The sequence below is a fragment of the Phoxinus phoxinus genome (assembly GCF_949152265.1).
Source record: "Phoxinus phoxinus genome assembly, chromosome: 17".
Taxonomy (NCBI): domain Eukaryota; kingdom Metazoa; phylum Chordata; class Actinopteri; order Cypriniformes; family Leuciscidae; genus Phoxinus; species Phoxinus phoxinus.
Window position 1 is genome coordinate 30994374 of NC_136892.1, and position 21244 is coordinate 31015617.

Sequence of the window (21244 nt, forward strand, 5' to 3'; positions counted from 1 at the left end):
CGTCAAAACAACGTTGAACACCAAATGGTTGAAATGGTGTTGTTAACTCACTATGGATTCAAAATAGAAATATAAATAAAATTTGAGTTGTACGTCAAATCAACATTATTTTTACAACCATGAACAAAATCCAACGGTTATCCAACACTGACACCTGACGTTGATTCAACGCTGACTCTACGTTAAAATGCCAGCTGGGACCGATTTTATTAAAGATATAGGCTATTGTTAGGAATAAAGAACCATAATGATAATAGATTCAATATAATAGATTCAGTAGCCTATAATAAATTGTATCAATAGGCCTAATTTGGATTAGGCCTATTGAAAATTGGATAATATTATCCAACTAAAAATTGGATAATAATTATTATAATAGCAATAATCCTTCTGATTTTTTCGAGCAAAGAATTGACTCGGGTCTTCGTTCAAGTTTCATGTGTTTACTGAAAGGTTTTGCACAAACAGAAAATAATCAATAAATAAACTCCGGTCAAAAACTGTGTTGCTCCGTCTTTCTTTCGTTCTATGAGGAAGTAAAGGCGCTCAAGACAGTTTCCATACTAAAACGGAGCAAACCATTACAACTTAAACAGAGGGGTCTTCAATGAATGTACATAAATAACATAAACCTAAACTATACTTAAACATGTAAGCCTTTAGTGTTAAATTCCAATTATGGCTCATATAATTATTTCAAGGCAACCTTCTGCTCTGGTGTTGTTGGAAAGTAGGCCTTACTTTTTAATTTGTGAACTCTATTTTTCACATGAAGTCTAAAAATGTTTTATGTATGTCCAGTGTCATTAACAAATAACGAGACATCAAGGTAGGCTAATCAAAGTGCGAGAGCATCCGCGACACACCGTAAAAGGAAAAATCTCTCTGACGCCGCCAAGTAGCATGTTTTTAGTTTTTAACATTTTGTCAGAAAAGTTCAAATTATGTCTGGCTATTGGCTTTTATTAAACATAAATTAATTTAGCCGCACCGACCGACGTAATCAACTGACGTCATGCGCGTGCACGCGGGATAAATCTTCCAGTGACGGGCGAAAGACGTGCACCGAGAGAGACTGATAGGCATTGAACACACTCATATAACTAAGTTGCACTGTGTAATGTGTATAGCTAAGTTAAAATAAATAGGAAACACAGTTACTGTCTTCTGCTCGGGATCCTGGTGTCCGTCTGAACAGGCAAGAACAGTTTCCTTTTACTTTCACTTTCGCAGTGATGCTGCTGTTTGTTGCGGGTTTGATATGGGCGTGTAGGCCAGTTTATCAATCGTTTTTCTAAATAGCCATTTTTGTTGATTCGTGTTCACAGTAAAATGATCCGAAGCGCAGTGTTGCCAAATCTTGCAAGAGTTATTGAGAAGGGAGAGTTATGAAATAGAGGAATGATAATGCTTCATATGGAAACATAAGAACAGACTGCATCAATTCAGCTAGTCCAAATTATTTATTTCAATAATTATAATTAAGGCAAGACATTAGGCAAAAACATTGTTTATTCATGCTCTGGTCAATTTTGAGATTTGGGCTTTTTTATAGGCTATAGGCCTAAATATAAAGTGTTATTTTATAGTGGAAAAATCTTGTAAAAACCAAGGATCTTTTATTAATATTATTTTTTTAAATTTATTATTATTTATTAATTATTCTGCTCAACTAAATGAACTGTTAAAATGTCAGGCAAAAATCATTTTGACATGACTGTATTTTTCCTTGCAGGTGAAAATGGGGGGAGGAGGGGTGAGTCATATTTATGTATAATATATATAATCTAAACATTTGATGCAGTTTACCATATTCAGCTTTATGACCTTCATAAGTAATTGATGTCCATAGATGATGCAGTTGTACATTTGTTCATGTAGCAGATGCTTTGATCCAATGTGACTTACAAATGAGGAATATGTGTAAATATATTATTAAACTTTTAAAGTTATTTATGTAGAGTGAATTCTGGTAAATTGAGACACTTTAAGTCTTTTAAATGTCAAAAAGCAGCTCAATTTACCTGAATTCATCCTTTGAAATAATGGCTACATTTGAGATTTGGCTTGATTAAATATGCAATACTCAAATATGGAACATGTAATATGTGTCTACATCAGATGCAAACAGTGTGTCACATCCCATCAAAAACAAACAGAAATCATGTTTCCTTTTCACAAAACATTTGTTTCAGCAAAGCTAAAACTTATTAGAAGAATATGATGCCGAAAATATTCAACGGTTAAGAAAACTGACAGAATCCGAAGATATAAAAATGAAGCTGCATGTTTCCAAAGAGAGATGACAGTATGACGAGCGTCCCGTTAGCTCAACTAGAGCATTATTTTATGTGTGTGTGTGTGTGTGTCACGGATTGGCCAGGTTCTTCCACCACTATCACCCAGCTATCACAGTCACCTGAGTTTTAACAAGACACACCTGCACCCCATCAATCACCACTGCTTCATAAGCACACCTCACGCACCTCTCATTGTCCGGGCTCGTTAATTCGAAGCGGACTCATAGTGCTTCTCTCTGCGAGTTTCACTACTAAACTTACCTGTGTTTACTTACCAGTTCTCTACGACGATTCCAGTCTACCCCTGTCCGTCCAGATCTCATCTCGAGTGGTGTGCGAGCCGTAAGCCTGTCTGTCCCATCCAGTGGTGCGTGAGTGTGAGCTGTCAGCCGGTCATCCTCTTCATACGAAGATCATATACATTCTTAAGTCTCATCCCGTCATTCCTGCAAAAGAATCTACCATTATTCATTCACGTATTGCACTCAAGAACTCTGCACCTCTGAACTCTGAAACTCACCTTATACTGCTCGTTGAATCATCTTCACACTCTGCTGTTAAAAATAAACATTACATCACTGCTTACCTGGTTGTCCGTCTGCTTCCGTAACAGTTAGCCCGGACCTAAAGACAGCGACAGCATGAGTGTTCCAGATCCCTTTCAAGAGCTGGTGGATTCATTGAAGAGGGTATTATTAACATCTTCTCCTGCCATCGCGACTTCCGCACCACCGGCGCCGCCGCCGCCGCCACCGGGCGTTTCTTCGGCCGCCGCGTCTTCCAGTCCCATGGCCCGACCAGCGCCCTACTCTGGCGGGGCGGAGGAGTGCAACGGATTTTTGCTTCAATGCTCTCTCATATTCACCATGCAGCCCACCTTATATCCCACTGACCAGTCTAAAATGGCATTCATTACATCTCTTCTCACCGGCCCAGCTCTCCAATGGGCTGAAACGATTTGGAAGCAAGCTGGTCCTGCCATTAGTTCTATTCAAGCCTTTGTTTCCCACTTCAAAGAAGTATTCGACCGAACCGATGGAGAGATATCTGCCGGTGAGCAACTCTATCATTTGTCTCAAGGAAAGATGTCTACTCATGAATATGCCCTTCGCTTTCGCACTCTAGCGGCAGCCAGTGGATGGAACGAGCGGTCTTTACTGACCACCTACCGGCTTGGTCTCACACCTCAACTCCTTCTACAGCTGGCCGCCTTGGATGATAATATGGGGCTTGAAAAGTTCATTCTACAATCCATCAGGTGTTCAGACCGTATTCAGTCCCATTCTAACTCTACTGCACTGTTTCGTCCATCTGAAACCGCCAGTCTTCCAGAACCAGAGCCCATGATAATAGAGTCTGGTAAACTTACCGCTGCTGAGCGACAGAGGAGGCTGACCCGGGGTCTCTGCATGTATTGTGGAGCCAGTGGGCATGTTCGGTTGAACTGTCCAACCCGTCCCATACGAACATCGGTGAGTGTATTCCATATTGATGAAGAAAGAATGCATCCACTCACCTCTTGTGTCCAGTTAACCACCCAAACATCCTCTGTTTCAGTTTCCGCTCTCATCGACTCCGGGTCAGCAGGAAATTTCATCTCGGGGACCCTCTGTCGCCAGCTCCAGCTCCGTACCGAAGCCTCGTCCAATGTTTACCAGATCCAATCCATAACCAAGTTCATCACTGCACGCCCACGTATTCACCGGAAATGTGAACCCATTACACTTCAAGTCGGAACACTACACCAAGAGGATATCCAGCTGCTGGTTCTGGAGGGGGCCAATGCGGATATTATACTGGGGCGGCCGTGGCTGGTGAAGCATGATCCCATCATCTCTTGGGGCTCCGGGGAAGTGATGTAGTGGGGCAAGGACTGCTCACCAAGATGTTTTCCAGTTCTTCCACGTCCTGTTCTGAATCCTGTTCCAGTCTATGTCACATCAGTCGAAAGTCCACTCGAGAAACAGTCCACGAAGATTCCTGATATCTACTCATCTTTCCAAGACATCTTCTGCCCCAAGAGAGCTTCCCAGCTACCACCTCATCGGCCATGGGACTGCGCCATAGACCTGATTCATGATGCTCTTTTGCCCAGAGATAAGATCTACCCGTTGTCACTTCCTGAGACCAAGGCCATGGAGGAGTACATTCAAGAAGCTCTCGACCAAGGGTACATTCGGCATTCTACATCTCCCGCAGCATCCAGCTTCTTCTTTGTGGCCAAGAAGGATGGAGGGCTGCGGCCATGCATTGATTACCGGACCCTAAACCAAGGTACCGTCAAATTCAAATATCCCCTTCCTCTCGTCCCTGCGGCTCTCGAACAACTCCGTTCAGCAAACATCTTCACGAAGTTGGACCTCCGCAGCGCTTACAACCTGGTGAGAATACGAGAAGGGGATGAATGGAAGACCGCTTTTGTGACCCCTACTGGCCACTATGAATATCTGGTTATGCCCTATGGTCTGGTCAACGCCCCTTCCGTGTTTCAAAACTTCATTCATGAGGTCCTCCGGGAGTTCTTGCATCGCTTCGTGGTCGTCTATATAGATGAGATCCTCATCTACTCCCGGAGTGAAGTCGAACATCACCACCATGTTGCGGAGGTCCTTCACACACTCAGAGCTCATCATCTCTTCCTGAAGGCAGAGAAATGTTCTTTTCATCTCCCATCAGTTCAGTTCCTAGGATACCTCATTGACCGTCAGGGGGTCCGCATGGATGAGAGGAAGGTCACAGCTGTAACCACCTGGCCAGAACCCACCACGATCAAAGAACTCCAGAGATTCCTTGGTTTTGCCAACTTTTACAGACGTTTCATACGAGGTTACAGCATCATCACCACTCCACTCACCCACTTGCTCAAAGGTAAACCCAAAAGTCTCCTCTGGACTCCTGAAGCGGCCGCAGCCTTCCAATCCCTCAAATCTGCCTTCACACAAGCACCTCTCCTGACGCACCCAGATCCTGAGCTTCCTTTCGTCGTGGAGGTGGACGCCTCAACCTCCGGAGTAGGAGCCGTCCTTTCTCAACTTCATGGGACACCGAAATTACTTCATCCATGTGCCTACTTCTCTCGGAAGCTCAGCCCGGCGGAGAGGAATTACGACATCGGCAACCGTGAACTCCTGGCCATCAAGCTTGCCCTGGAGGAGTGGCGACATTGGCTGGAGGGTGCCATCCACCCATTCCAAGTCATCACAGACCATAAAAACCTCCAGTACCTCCGTGATGCAAAACGTCTTTGTCCCCGTCAGGCCAGATGGTCCTTATTCTTCTCGAGATTCAACTTCACCATTACCTACCGTCCTGGTCCTAAGAATGTTCGTGCCGATGCTTTGTCCAGACTACATGAATCTCCAGAGACTCCCGAGTTATCCACCAACATTCTACCCGAAGATATCGTCATTAGTCCCATTGAATGGTCTGCTCCTTCAGCCGTCGCCACTCCTGATCCTCGCTCCCCGCCGTGCTGTCCACCTGATCGACAGTTCATCCCTAGGACACAACGGGTAGATCTCATTCACACCATTCATACCTCTCTGGGCACTGGACATCCCGGGGCCAACAACACTCTCTCGCTGCTATCCGAGCGCTTCTGGTGGCCAGGTATGGCAAGGGATGTGAAAAGGTATGTTCAAGGCTGTAAGGAGTGTGCCATGTCCAAAAGTCCCAGACATCTTCCTGCAGGAAAGCTCCATCCCTTGCCAATTCCTAACCGCCCCTGGTCACACCTAGGAGTTGACTTCATGACCGATCTACCGTCATCGGATGGAAACACCTGTATCTTCGTCATCGTAGATCGATTCTCTAAGTTCTGCAGACTATTACCATTAAGAGGTCTTCCCACTGCCCTGGAAACCGCCGAACTTCTCTTCAATCATGTCTTTCGATATTATGGGATCCCAGAAGACATTGTGTCAGACAGGGGACCCCAGTTCATTTCCCGAGTATGGAAATCGTTTTTCAAGCTCCTAGGTGTGACAGTCAGCCTCTCCTCTGGCTACCACCCTCAGACCAACGGCCAGACGGAGAGGAAGATCCAGGAAGTGGGGCGGTTCCTCAGGACCTTCTGCAACGGCCACCAGAACTCCTGGAACCAGTTTCTGGGCTGGGCGGAGTATGCCCAAAATTCACTGCGGCAACCCACGACAGGCCTCACACCATTCCAGTGTGTTCTCGGATTCCAACCTCCTCTATTTCCCTGGGATGGTGAACCATCTGAGGTCCCCGCAGTGGATTACTGGTTCCGGGAGAGCGAGAGAGTTTGGGACGAAGCTCACCATCATCTGCAGAGGGCAGTTCGCAGATCCAAAACAGTCGCTGACCGGAGGAGGATTTCAGGTCCAGTCTACGTTCCAGGAGACAAGGTTTGGCTATCAACTCGCGATATTCGTATGCGACTGCCCTCCAAAAAACTGAGTCCCAGGTTTGTTGGCCCCTTTACCATCCTGGAACAGGTCAATCCCGTCACTTTCAAACTCCAACTACCACCACAGTACAGAATTCATCCCACATTTCACGTCTCCTTACTCAAACCCTTTCACGAACCTCTTGTTCCCTCCACAGAACCTGGCCAAGAAGAGGAACCTCCTCCCCCTTTGATGCTGGAAGAAGGGTCCATCTACTCTGTTCGTGAAATCCTGCAGTCCCGACGTCGTGGTGGTCAACTGGAATATCTCGTCGATTGGGAAGGATACGGACCAGAGGAGAGATCATGGATCCCAAGAGTCGACATCCTAGATCCCACGCTCATGGAAGAGTTCCATTCCAGTCATCCTCAGTACCCTGGACCTCGTGGACGAGGAAGACCACCACGACGTCGGAGACTTCGGCCCTCGGGAGCGGGCCCTGGGGAGGGGGGTAATGTCACGGATTGGCCAGGTTCTTCCACCACTATCACCCAGCGATCACAGTCACCTGAGTTTTAACAAGACACACCTGCACCCCATCAATCACCACTGCTTCATAAGCACACCTCACGCACCTCATTCGAAGCGGACTCATAGTGCTTCTCTCTGCGAGTTTCAGTACTAAACTTACCTGTGTTTACTTACCAGTTCTCTACGACGATTCCAGTCTACCCCTGTCCGTCCAGATCTCATCTCGAGTGGTGTGCGAGCCGTAAGCCTGTCTGTCCCATCCAGTGGTGCGTGAGTGTGAGCTGTCAGCCGGTCATCCTCTTCATACGAAGATCATATACATTCTTAAGTCTCATCCCGTCATTCCTGCAAAAGAATCTACCATTATTCATTCACGTATTGCACTCAAGAACTCTGCACCTCTGAACTCTGAAACTCACCTTATACTGCTCGTTGAATCATCTTCACACTCTGCTGTTAAAAATAAACATTACATCACTGCTTACCTGGTTGTCCGTCTGCTTCCGTAACAGTGTGTGTGTGTGTGTGTGTGTGTGTGTGTGTGTGTGTGTGTGTGTGTGTGTGTGTGTGTGTGTGTGTGTGTGTGTGTGTGTGTGTGGTGTGGAGGCTGTGTCGTGATGCTTTTCTCAACCCAAAAGCTTTGAAAGTTGATTTATTTCAACTAGAAATTTAGATTTATACTTTGTTGATTGCATTTCTTTAGTGTCTCTTGTGGACAAGAAATCCGTTTTGTTTTGTAAGTTACTTTTTGTTTGTATATACTTCTGTTATTGTCCATTACCTACTAGGATTATTTTGTTTGGGAGCCATTTCCTTTTATATCTTGTTTTTTCTTGTTTAAGCTAGTTAGTGTATTATTGTTGTACTGTTGTTTTCGTTTCTTTTTTGTAGTTTAGTTAGTTTCTCCCAAATAGTTCGAGGGTTTATGTTTGTTGTTTTGGCTCTGCCCCCTCTTGAAGCCTTGAAATCCTCCCACATTTGTTAAATAAAGAACTTTGGTTTGAACCAACAATTTGGTCATTGTTAGGGCACTGGGGTTGGGAATTGAACCTTGCGGCCTCCACACATCACACCATTTTTATTCTGTTACTTGTCCCTTCAACCCTAGACGAAATAGGGACGTAACACTAGCGACAAGCTCACTGGTTCAGTGACGTTGTCTGTTTCCGGGAAGATACAAACAGATACAAATATATACAATGAATTCACTGTAAGTCACTTTGGATAAAAGCAAGATTTTTCCAACAAATTATTGAATATAAATGTAAAAGAATCTGTGAAAAGCAAAGTATAAAAATGTTTGTAATAAAACAATTGTAATGTTGTAATGTAATCACACAGTCTACATTTGAAGATAGAGAGAGAGAACTGCTTAGAATAGCCATGGAACTGGATAAAAGAGGCAAGGAACTGGATAAAAGAACGGTAGAACTGCATCAAAATACGGTGGAACTGGATAAAAGAGCCAAGGAACTGGATAAAAGCACGGTAGAACTGCATCAAAATACGGTGGAACTGGATAAAAGAGCCAAGGAACTGGATAAAAGAGCCATGGAACTGGATAAAAAAACAGTAGAACTGGTTAAAAGCAACGTGGAACTGGATAAAAGTGAAACAGAACTGGATAAAAACACGGTGGAACTGGATAGAAGAGCCATGGAACTGGATAAAAAAACAGTAGAACTGGTTAAAAGAGCCATGAAACTGGATAAAAGAGCCATGGAACTGGATAAAAAAACAGTAGAACTGGTTAAAAGAGCCATGGAACTGGATAAAAAAACAGTAGAACTGGTTAAAAGCAACGTGGAACTGGATAAAAGTGAAACAGAACTGGATAAAAACACGGTGGAACTGGATAAAAGAGCCAAGGAACTGGATAAAAGCACGGTGGAACTGGATAAAAGCATGGTAGAACTGGATAAAAGCACGGTGGAACTGGGTAAAAATGAAACAGAACTGGATATAAGCGAAACAGAACTGGATGACAGCACGATGGTACTGGATATTGGAGAGAGAGTCCTGGAGAGAAAAGAAAAAGAGGCAGAGACAGAAAAGGATGAAAGACTGTCCATGTGCTCCTTTATAAGAGATATGGTAATTGGTAAAAGAGCGATGGAACCGGATATTAGAGAGAGAGAACTGGATATGAAACTGGATAGAAGAGCAATGGAACTGGATAGAGAGAGAGAAATGGAGATAAGACTGATGGACCTGAATGTAAGACCATTTAACAAATATGTAAGAGATAGAAGAGCAATATATCTGTATAGAAAAGCGATGGAACTGGATATACGAGAGATAGAACTGGAGAGAAGAGAGAAAGAACCGGAGATAAGAGAAAGAGAATTGGATATAAGACAGATGGGCCTGTATATGGAACTGGATAGAAGAGAGAGAGAACTGGAGAGAAGAGAGAGAGAGCTGGAGAGAAGAGAGAGAGAGCTGGATAGAAGAGAGAGAGAGCTGGATAGAAGAGGGAGGGAACTGGAGAAAAGAGAGAAAGAACCGGATATTAGAGAAAGAGAATTGGATATAAGACTGATGGACCTGGAACTGGATAGAAGAGCAATGGAAATGGATAGAAGAGAAAGAGAGCTGGACAGAAGGGAGAAAGAACAGGAGAGAAGAAAGAAAGAACCAGATATTAGAGATCCAGAACTGGAGAAAAGAGTGATGGAACTTTACATTAGAGAGAGAGAACTGGAGAGAAGACTGATGGACCAGGATATAATACATTGGTACCGGAATATAGAAGATGAAGAGAAAGAACTGGAGAGAAGAGAGAAAAACCTGGAGAGAAGAGAGAGTGAACTGGATAAAAGAGAGAGAGAACTAGAGGAAATAGCGCGAGAACTGCAGAGAAGACTGGATAGATGGGCCGAAGGACTGAAACCTATGCGAAGTAGCAGCAATGAATTAGAGCATCCTAACAGTAAGAATTACGTTATTTATATGTATTGATTGATGCATGCGATGGTAGAGGATCATATAATAATTATAATTTCATAGAATTGTCATGGTCTGCCTGTTTGTTTTTTATTTTCATGTTTGTTTTTTGTTTTTGCTTAATTATTTGCAAGATGATGAATTACTGGTAATAGGGTTACTAAAAAAACTGGTTAGCTAGGGTTAGCACTTAGCAGCAGCATGTATTATGTTGTGTTAGCAGATATACTTGTGTTACAGATGTCTGTCTGTTTATTTCCATTAGTGTCTGAAAGTGAGAACAAACCTACAGCTGCTCCCTGCAATGGACACTGAAGCGAGTTGGAAGGATTTTCCAGGTTTCCGGTGGAGGTTGAATACAACTGATCGATTGATTAATCAACTAATCAGTTATTTGCATTTTAACCCTTTGAACATGAATACATAACTGTGTTAGTCACTTTGCATGAAATCATCTGCTAAATGTAAAATGTTAATTAGTTATATGTAAATGTAAACCTGCATGTCCCTCATGTGACTCAACCTTGAGGGAAAAGAAAATGCCTAAGTTTTGCCTTAATATTTGAATTAAATTCATATTTAATTAATATAATTAATATTAAACATTATTTTTTTGACTGCACTGACACTATTGAATGAGAACTGAGCTGGACGATGACATCACTGTTTTCTGCAGAGCTGCTGGAATAAGCTAATTTAATAACGGATGATTTTTACAACACAACTTAATCAACACTGAAGTGAGTTCAGCTGAGCAATGACACTATTTTCTTTTACAGCTGCAGTACATCTGAAATTAACTCTGTTTGCATCATTTAATCATTTTCCTGTTATCACTGTAAAGCTGCTTTGAAACAATAGTTATTGTTTAAAGTGCTATATATATATAAAGGTGACTTGTCTACTCTATAATGTGTGTTTGCAGGGATGGTTCAGATAGCTGCTTTTCCACTGTCAAGCCGAACAGTTCTAAGAATAGTAAGTAACCTTTCCAGTTATAGTTCCACTTGAGCTTGGTTCGTCACGCCACGTTTACAAACCGTTCTCGGCCCAGGATTTCCAAAACGGTTGTCTAAGCGTGCTGAACAGTGGCGGCTGCTGGTCTTTCAAAGAGGGGAAGCTCATTTTCGGGGGATAAAAATTACCAAGTACTACACCTATCACAGTACAACTAAGGTTACTGTGGTATAAGCATGGTAAGTGTTGTGGTTACAGTGCATTTACAACAAATGACACATTAAATCTACCAATAATGTGGTAATAGCATGGTAAGTTTTGTGATTACTGTCCTTAACTACACAGTGTAGTAGGACAGTAATCACAAAACTTACCATGCTTGTAGTAAAGAACAGTAATCACAAAACTTACCATGCTTTTTTGTTAAACTGAAACAAGGAATGTGGTGTAATTGTGTGAAATGTATGATGAAAATTGGCTGGCAATTTCACCAAGCCAATACCAAGAAATAGGTTGCAGCAGTTTGTCTTTTGACTATGTCACGGGGTGACGAAAGGCAAGCGGAACTGAGTCCCGCTGGAATTGTGTTCGCCCCCCCCCGGGACGGCGTTATTGTAACAACCGGTCCATTTCCGGGTTGCGCATAATGTCACCATAACAACGCTAATGACGGATTGACATCTGGTGCGGAGGGTTAGATGTTGGGATCTGCGCGAGGATTATAGAGGCGGAGTAACCGTATAAAAAGGAAGTGCAGAGACCAGGAAGTTGTTGATCCCCACGGGGTGATTCCCACGGGTTGTTCATTCTTCCGGTCGTTATTCCTGGTTGTCCTTTTCTTCGGATGTGTTCCCCTGAGAGAGGTGGATCTCTTTGACGGTTGGGCTGGCGTGCTAAGGCATCTGAGGATTGTTGTGGGGCTTGGCCGTTCGGCTGTGCGGCCGATATAACAGCGATCGAGTGGAGATACTGAGGACGGAAAGAGAGTGAGTTACGAGGACCAAGTGCAGACCAAGTCGCGCCATTATCATCTGAGGGAAGATAAGTAATATGATCGGGAATTTGATTGAATGCATGTACCTGCACTGAGATTGATATAACGTTGTGAAGTGGATTGATCACGGGGGTTGTATCACCGGAGAGTGTGTGGATTAAGGGATCCGTTGAACTCTCGTTTCTCCTTCGAGTGTGGGCAAGGAAACGCTTGGTCCCCGGGTCAGTAAGGAGGCATTCGCACTTCCTCGCTACTGGGTGGGACTCCAGCCTGACAGTGGAAGGAGCAATCGTTGGGTGAGTGCTGGCTCTATTTGGTCACTAAGAGTGGATATGCAGTGCCTGAAGTGGTGTGTTTGCACAAGACATTGCTTGAAGTGAAGTTTCAGGGTGTGGGGAATATATGCAGAGTTAATGCCGTACGCTCACCATCTCGAAAGCCCACCACTGTCACCGTAACAAAACAATCCAGGCGTCCGGTGTGAAGATCCTCCCTACCTACTGGAAGATCGTGTGTATATGTATTAACTTACTCTGCTGTGTAGATTGAAGGATCCTCCTGGTCAAGCGCTGTACGCGATGTCGCCGTGAGAGAGAGGTGGACACCAGAGTTATTCCTTTCCTTGTCTGGACCGAAGCATCTCCCAGCCGTAAGCCCCTCACTCGTTCTAAGACCATATACCTGTTGTTGAACTACTTACTCTGCTGTGCAGATTGAAGGATCCTCCTGGCCAAGCGCTGTATGTGATGCTGCTGTGAAGAGAGGTGGACACCAGAGTTATTCCTTTCCTCGTCTGGACCGAAGCATCTTCCAGCCGTAAGCCCCTCACTCGTTCTAAGACCATATACCTGTTGTTGAACTACTTACTCTGCTGTGCAGATTGAAGGATCCTCCTGGCCAAGCGCTGTATGTGATGCTGCTGTGAAGAGAGGTGGACACCAGAGTTATTCCTTTCCTCGTCTGGACCGAAGCATCTTCCAGCCGTAAGCCCCATCACTCATTCCAAGAACATATACCTGTTGTTGAACTACTTACTCTGCTGTGCAGATTGAAGGATCCTCCTGGCCAAGCGCCGTAAGTGATGTCGCTGTGAAGAGAGGTGGACACCAGAGTTATTCCTTTTCTCGTCTGGATCGAAGCATATCCCCGCCGTAAGCCCCTCACTCGTTCTAAGACCATATACCTGTTGTTGAACTACTTACTCTGCTGTGCAGATTGAAGGATCCTCCTGGCCAAGCGCCGTAAGTGATGTCGCTGTGAAGAGAGGTGGACACCAGAGTTATTCCTTTTCTCGTCTGGATCGAAGCATATCCCCGCCGTAAGCCCCCTCATTCATTCCAAGAACATATACCTGTTGTTGAACTACTTACTCTGCTGTGCAGATTGAAGGATCCTCCTGGCCCACGCCGTATGTGATGTCACTGTGAAAAGAGGTGGACATAAGAAATATTCCTTGCATCGTCTTGACTAAAGCAGCTACAAGTCTACTTACCAGGATACTCCCCCACTCAGTGGACAGGTGGCCGACTCCTCTTTTCCCTGACCGGCCACGCACAGGCACGAGCTGCCGAAGGGAACTCCACGCCCTCCCGGCATCCGCGGTCCGATCCCGTTCTGGTTGGGAGACACAGAATTAACACTGAGACTTTTAATTGATTTTAACAAAATAAACCTTGTAAACTTTTATTCTCTCGTCTGTCTGGTTTTCCTGGTACGCTCCTCGAGGTGGTCCTGGGTTTCAGGGGTGGGTGCAGTCTGGCTTGACCCCCCCGACCTGTGACAACTACACTTTCAAAATCCACGATGGGACTGACTGAGCTCGAATAGCTTCCGCGTGTGCGTCAGCGACAGTTTATTGTACAAAATCGCTGTCAATCAAAAGGAGATGCAGGCTCTCCAATCATCATGCAAAAGCCCGGAGTCCAGGCCAGCCCACTTCTCCATTCAGACGCTGAGCGTCCGTGGGCGGGACATAATCGCATTCGCAGCATTTATCCAATGAGCGTCTAGTTTCGAAGCACTGAAAAAAACTGTTCAAAGCAGCCCCATTGAAGTCAATGGACGCTCGGCTTCAACAGGGAAATGCACTGTGACACTACGAGAATGTATGAGAAGGAAATCGAGTAAGCCGACCTGCTATATGTAGCTGATTCTGAACGACCTCGTCTTCGAGATGAACGTGTTCTAACGCATTTTTAGTCTATAAAATTTTAACACAATAGTACATATTTGACCATTAATTTTTTTGACATTATACTGGAAGCCGAGCTTCCCTTAGCCTGGCTCCGCCCTCCTACGTACTTCCGCTATATTTTCATTTTCCTTCAGAACTACGTCTGGGATTGTGGTGTATTCTTGGGTTTTCTCCAGGTCAATTTTTTACCGGTCCAATCAGCGAACAGAGGGAGTGGCTGAGAACGATGACGTTGAGGTCGTACGCTAGTTTGAGTCGTCATACATCACGACCAAACGTTAGCGATTGGTTGTGGCAGATCCAGAGTGACTGGGCAGATCTGCCTTCAAGGAAGTTAACGCTTGTCAATAGAGAGTGGCCAGACTCTCTGTACAAATTAAATGTGCGAGAAAACGTGTACACTCTAAAAAATGCTGGGTTGTTTCAACCCAATTTTGGGTAAAATATGGACAAACCCAAACGTTGGGTTAAAAATGTAATGTAAAAATTTATGTCCATATTTTACCCAAAATTGGGTTGAAACAACCCAGCATTTTTTAGAGTGTAGTGACGTTACAGCTCAGGATTAGTCACTTATCTGTTGTCTGGCTGCCAGTTTTTCTGTAACTGACGAATCGCACCATGTGAGCGACATAAACACAAATGAATAATGAAATTTAAAAAAATATCTGATCACCCTCCATAACAGGTCGCTATTTACATCTCATCTGTAAACGCTTGCGTTACCAAGACTGATGCTTTGTATTGGATTCCAAAGAGCTCCATTATCAGCCTCACAGTGGAAAATTAAACCATATCCGTATCGGCATGGAATGGAACAGTTAAGCAATGAGAACGGTTTGGCCCGACGGTGGAAAAGCGACTTATTATAGTCATGTGACCATGCAAATCAGCATCCACCCAGAACGCCCTAAGATGTTTATAGGTTAAACTTCACAGGTTAAAGTTCATCTCCAAAGAAATATGAAATGTACTTTATGAACTAAGTACTGTAATGTATAGTTTTGTTTTGGGTTCATGTTTCATGTTTCATGTTAACGTCATGTTTCCTGTCTTGTCATGTGATTTCCTTGTCCTCATGTGATCCTGCCGTGTGCTTCCCTAGGGCACGTTCAAGTTCAAAACGGTGCGCAACGTTTTGCTATGGTTTCCGGGTTGAACGTCATGTTTCCTGGAAACGGCGTGCACCGGTGTGCAACAAGGTTTGAGATACGTTTTCTCTTGTTTGGTGGGTGTGTCAGAACTGCTGTCCAATCAGCAGCAACATGTATATAAAGCACGCGGTATAGAGAGCCTAAATCCCTCCCCTTCTGGTGGACCATGGGACCTTATTTCGGAAAAATATTGTATGGTAGTCAATGGCGAGAGACAACAAATATTTTGATCCCGTTTGAATTGTGCCCTGAATTACACATATGATGTTTGCCAATTTAAAAGATACATTTTAAAGTCAAGAAAGTCGTAGTTTGTTGAGGTATAAGACTGTGAAAATACGTCATTACAAAGAATACAAACCCAAAAGGCGCACGTGACGTCATACCTTCTCTCTCAATGAATGAAGCTAACTTTACTGAAGCTAACTTTACTGAAGCTAACTCTACTGAAGCTAACGTCTGTCATTTTCTCTATAGTCTTACGTTATAATCGTAACATTACGCCGTCATGCCGGAGTGTGTTGTACCAGACTGCACACACACGAGCAACGGTGACGTATAGTGCGAGACGAGAGATGTAGTTCATTGAGCGATTTTCATATAAAACTAAATGTTACTCTTCTGTTTTATGACAAACTGCGACTTTCTTGACTTTAATAATTATCTTTTAAATTGACAAACATCATATGTGTAATTCAGGGCACAGTTCGGACGGAATAAAAAGATAAGTTGTCTCTCGCCATTGACTACCATACATATTTTTTCAGAAATAAGGTCCCATGAGCCGGAGGCGGAGGGGCGGGACTTAGGCTCTCTATTAAAGTGAACTCGCACAATGGGTTCAAGGAAAGTAATTTACAAATGTGTTCGATGCAGCTCGGTATACGCAACAACTGAGGATATTAGAAGACATGTTTGTCTTTTCATCCTAAAATGCGAGGCAAATGTTGTATCACAATAATTAGGAACCACAGTTTCCACAAATCCCTTCACTCGATTGGGATGTTCTCTTTTGTTCTGTGCGGCAAGTGCAGTAACTGTAACATCGGGCATATTTTGTAGTATTAAACACATATTTATACCGACTTCATCAGGCTCTGAAAATTCTTCACAAAGAATGGCCTTCTCAGCTGCCATAGTTGCAACTCTTGCGTCATCAGAACAGTGTGTTCAACGCATCACCGTTTCTGTTTAAAAAACGTTGTGCAACGTTTTGTCGGGGCTGAACCTAGTCTCTTGTGTCATGTTGTCATTGGTTAATTGTCTTAATTGTCTTGTTTAGTCACTATTGTGTATTTAAGCCCTCAGTATTGTCCCTGTAGCCACTGTGTAGTGAGTTGTTTCTACATTTATGCTAATGATCATGTGTATTTTGCTCACGTTTGGATATTGGACTGCACTTGGGTTCTTCTGCAACTCGCCTCAGTGGACTGCACTAAACACTGCTGCTTTGTCATCTATATATTCATCTTATAGGATTGTATTATTAGCCATAGTCAGTATTATATTTATTAAAAAAAACTGTTTAGTTTGTTTAGTAACATTTTAGTTACATATAAATATTGTAATATTTGTTCCCAGACTAATTTTGTTTTCTTATATTGGACTTATCTAGGCAAAAGCTGTAAGATAATAAAATAATATCAACTCAAAGCAATATTGTCATGTCTATATTTTTATTTATATGTAAAAACTTTGACACAAACCAACTAATAGCACAGAAATCAAGAAGTCCATTACTAATAGGCCTACTAACTGAAGTCTGAGATGCTCTTTTTCCATCTAAATGATGTCACTTGTGATTTAGGCTTTAGAAGTATTGCATGTTGGGGTTAAATATGCAGATTTTGACCGGTAATTGGTGATCAATTCTCTTCTGCAAGAATGTCTGCTTCTGTGGCTTTCAGTTTTATCCTTATAATGAGTTTAAGGACTTCTTCTAAGGTTCTTATCATACCTAACAAGATGGCACTGATACAACTAAGGCGAGGTAACTATTTAAATATCACACAATAGTCAATTTTATTACTCAATGGTCCATCCATCCATCCATCTTCTTCCGCTTATCCGGGGCCGGGTCGCGGTGGCAGCAGTCTAAGCAGAGATGTCCAGACTTCCCTCTCCCTAGACACTTCCTCCAGCTCTTCCGGGGGGACACCGAGGCGTTCCCAGGCCAGCCGGGAGACATAGTCTCTCCACCGTGTCCTAGGTCTTCCCCGGGGTCTCCTCCCGGTGGGACGTGCCCGGAACACCCAGGAAGGCGTTCAGGAGGCACCCGGAACAGATGCCCGAGCCACCTCAGCTGACCCCTCTCGATGTGGAGGAGCAGCGGCTCTACTCTGAGCTCCTCCCGAGTGACCGAGCTCCTCACCCTATCTCTAAGGGATCGCCCAACCACTCTGCGGAGAAAGCTCATTTCGGCCACCTGTATCCGGGATCTTGTTCTTTCGGTCATGACCCAAAGCTCATGACCATAGGTGAGAGTAGGAACGTAGATTGACCGGTAAATCGTAAATTTCTTCACCACGACAGACCGGTACAACGACCGCATTACTGCGGAAGCTGCACCGATCCGTCTGTCTATCTCCCGTTCCATCCTTCCCTCACTCGTGAACAAGACCCCAAGATACTTAAACTCCTCCACTTGAGGCAGGAACTCTCCACCAACCTGAAGTGAGCAAGCCACCCTTTTCCGCCTTTTACTCAATGGTTTATGGTTTTAATGCTTTGCATGTTTGTTTTTAAATGACATTCCTGTAAATGAGTTTCTGTTACAAACTGCAGCTCAGTTCAAGCATGGATGTTATTGTGATGTTGTATGTGGTCGACCATGTTGGCATGAGTAACAAATCTTATATGCTGGTAGAAACGGACCTGGATAGAAGAGAAATTAATTGGAAGCCAAAGAGAGACGGCCGAGAGAGATACTCATCTCAGTGGATCAGAAAGCAACATTTGTCCTGGTGGTGAGTATTTTTATCATTCATAATGTGATATTTCTCATCAGAGAAGAACTGATATTACATATGAAATGTTTGTTTTAAGGATGATTGCAGTGAATTCTCTAGATGAAAGAGGAGCAGATAGGAAGATATAAAGTGAGAGGATCACAAGTCCGAATCTGGAGGCATTGAACCTGTCAGACGAAACCGCAAAGAGCTTGACCCAGCCGGCAGTTCTCCTCTGGCCAACGGATGAACAGTGTATGATTATGATTCAGGCAGCATTACAGATCAGAAGTCAGATTGGATCAGGACATTCAGAATATTTATACAGACAGATACCTATACAGGAAAACATCCACAGCAAACTGGCACAGGACAGAGAACACAGGGAGAGAAAATGGGGAAGTAAATGAGGGTAACGCGGGAGAGGAGATGGGACAAATTAAACAATAATCAGATAACGATTATAAGATAAGATAATAAGATAATAAGGTGGGGCCAAGACGAGAGACATGACAGAGGAGCCAGCCCGATCTCACGAAAGTGCGTATCTATACGACGAATGTTATTTCTCGTGCCATTTATACGCCAAATTTTTTTTGTGTGTGTGTGCATATACGCACTGAAAACCCTTGTGTGGGATTAGGGGTGGGGAGTGTGTGTATATTAAACGCCATAAAGTATCATATACACGCAAAAACTATTTTTTGGCGTATAAATGGCACGAGAAATAAAATTCGTCGTATAGATACGCACTTTCGTGAGATCGGGCTCGCTCCTCTGTCATGTCTCTCGTCTTGGCCCCACCTTATTATCTTATCATCTTATTTTATAATCGTATGTGCATATGATACGCAGTTTTCGCGTGCATATCATACTTTATGGTGTTTAATATACACGCACTCCTCACCCCTAAGCCTACCCAAGGGTTTTCAGTGCGTATATGCACACAAAAAAACAAACATTTTTGGCGTATAAATGGTACAAGAAATAACATTCGTGGTATAGATATGCACTTTCATGAGATCGTGTTGGAGGAGCACATGACACACAGAAACCAACAATAAGCCATGTGCAAAGACAAACACACTTTCACCCGCCATGTGCTCAAACAGAAAACACACGACTGGATGTCAGGACTCCGACACTGAAAATGAACCAAGACTAGACAGAAGTGTCAGGATCCAGACACCAGGCCTCGTACACACACAGAAAAAGGGACTTTCACACCTGGTGGTTATAGGAACTAACTTATAGGAACTAGCCACATGGGCAGTCCTCCGAGAACTAAATGTTGCCCTATAGGGCCATTTTCCTAATTGCATTCGCACCACCAGCAGGAACTCTGACGTGAAGTGCGGCGTCCCTTACATCCTGCTGCTTTTGATTGTCGTGCGGGACTTTATTTTGACGACGCTGAGAACGGGTTAGCCAGAGCTCCCAGCGCTTCCATCCTCCGTCTTCATTAGTTTACAATCTATTCAACAGTCCTGTATAATACGTTATCAGAGGTGTAAAGTCCAGGTTCAGAAAGTAAAAGTCCTCATTTTGTTCCAATCACCTGGATTTGCTAATTAGCTCAGTTTTTCAGCCAGGAGGCAGAACTAATTAGTGAGTTCATGGCTGGAATAAATATGGCAGGACTTTTACTTTCTGACCCCTGGACTTTACACCTCTGTATGTTATTGGATAGAACTGTTATACATAGAGTAAACGGTATACAAAAAGTATTATATTGTTTGCCATGTGGTTGATGCCCATGTTGCTAGCTGGGCAGAAACACATAATCATGTTTTTTATCGGTCCCTTCAAAGTCACGTTGGATTTTCTCCTCAGCATAAAGGTTGAAAACACAGCAAATTCACCGGTGTTAAATGTTCACGGTTAGGTTTGTATATATGTCTCTGTCAGGAACAGAAGGGTTCGGAGACGAAAGCTGGTTAACTCTCTTTAATGGAAAATAAGACACCGCCTCTAGGGCTGAATGAACAGAAAGTCTCTTAACAAAAGGTTTAAGGAAGGTTCTCCGTTGATCTCTCCAGTAGTCGAGACGAATTCAGCCGGAGGCCCGGATAACTTCAATCCGATGAGGTAGAACCCACGGGTGAGATGAGGATCCCTCTCCTATGCTCCACGGAGACGACTGAATAGCACAGAAGTGGCAAACACAGCAGATGATAATTCTCCAGATAACAGACACTCACGACAGGACAGGATAGGACAGGACACGGAACAATCTTCAGAGAAGTAATGATAGAGGTCACGAATCTGCATGAGGAACAAACAATAATCCGACAATACAGACAGGAAAGAGAGAACAAGATATAGTGTGGACATAAGGGGAAGATAGAGAACAGGTGTGTTGATGGGAAGATCATTAGATCCAGCTGACGGTAATGAGAGGAGGAGGCAAAAGGTGTGTGTGCGAGTATGTAAGGAAAGAGAAGGTATGACACAAAATGACCAGCAGAGGGAAGAAAACCAAGAAGGAGAGAACCAGGATCATGACAGTCTCATCCACAGGTGTTAAAAACTAACACTGAAGTATAGGATCTACTCTGTAGTGTTAAATATTGAATTGTTTGTGCAGTAAATTAATCCATTAAGTTCACTTTACAAGTGATGATTGACAATTATTGATGACATCTGATGTTAATAAACAGAGTCTTCTGAAGGAAAGAGGAAGAACAAAAACTGAAAAAAGAGAACAAGAATGAAGCAGACGTACACACACACACAGATTTAGATATAAATCAATTGCAAACAAAATACATCTTTATATATAACTTATTAAAACTCTTAATATTTGTTAGTGAAGTTTGGCTTAATATAGTGTTGCTGATGTTGTTTCTTTGAAGTCACCATTATGTA

At 43.5% G+C, this 21244-nt stretch overlaps 2 protein-coding genes across 2 annotated transcripts in view; both read left to right on the forward strand.

Moving 5' to 3' along the window:
• Nucleotides 1-21244, forward strand: part of LOC306984759 (uncharacterized protein) — a 218689-nt gene that overhangs the window by 40640 nt on the left and 156805 nt on the right. The gene's annotated exons all lie outside the window — the stretch shown is intronic.
• Nucleotides 1742-9570, forward strand: LOC306984560 (uncharacterized protein; the record flags this gene model as incomplete). The annotated part of the gene is made up of 3 exons (XM_079586034.1): nt 1742-1756; nt 8525-9400; nt 9454-9570. 3 exons carry the CDS (start codon nt 1742-1744, stop codon nt 9568-9570), a joined length of 1008 nt encoding a protein of 335 aa, XP_079442160.1.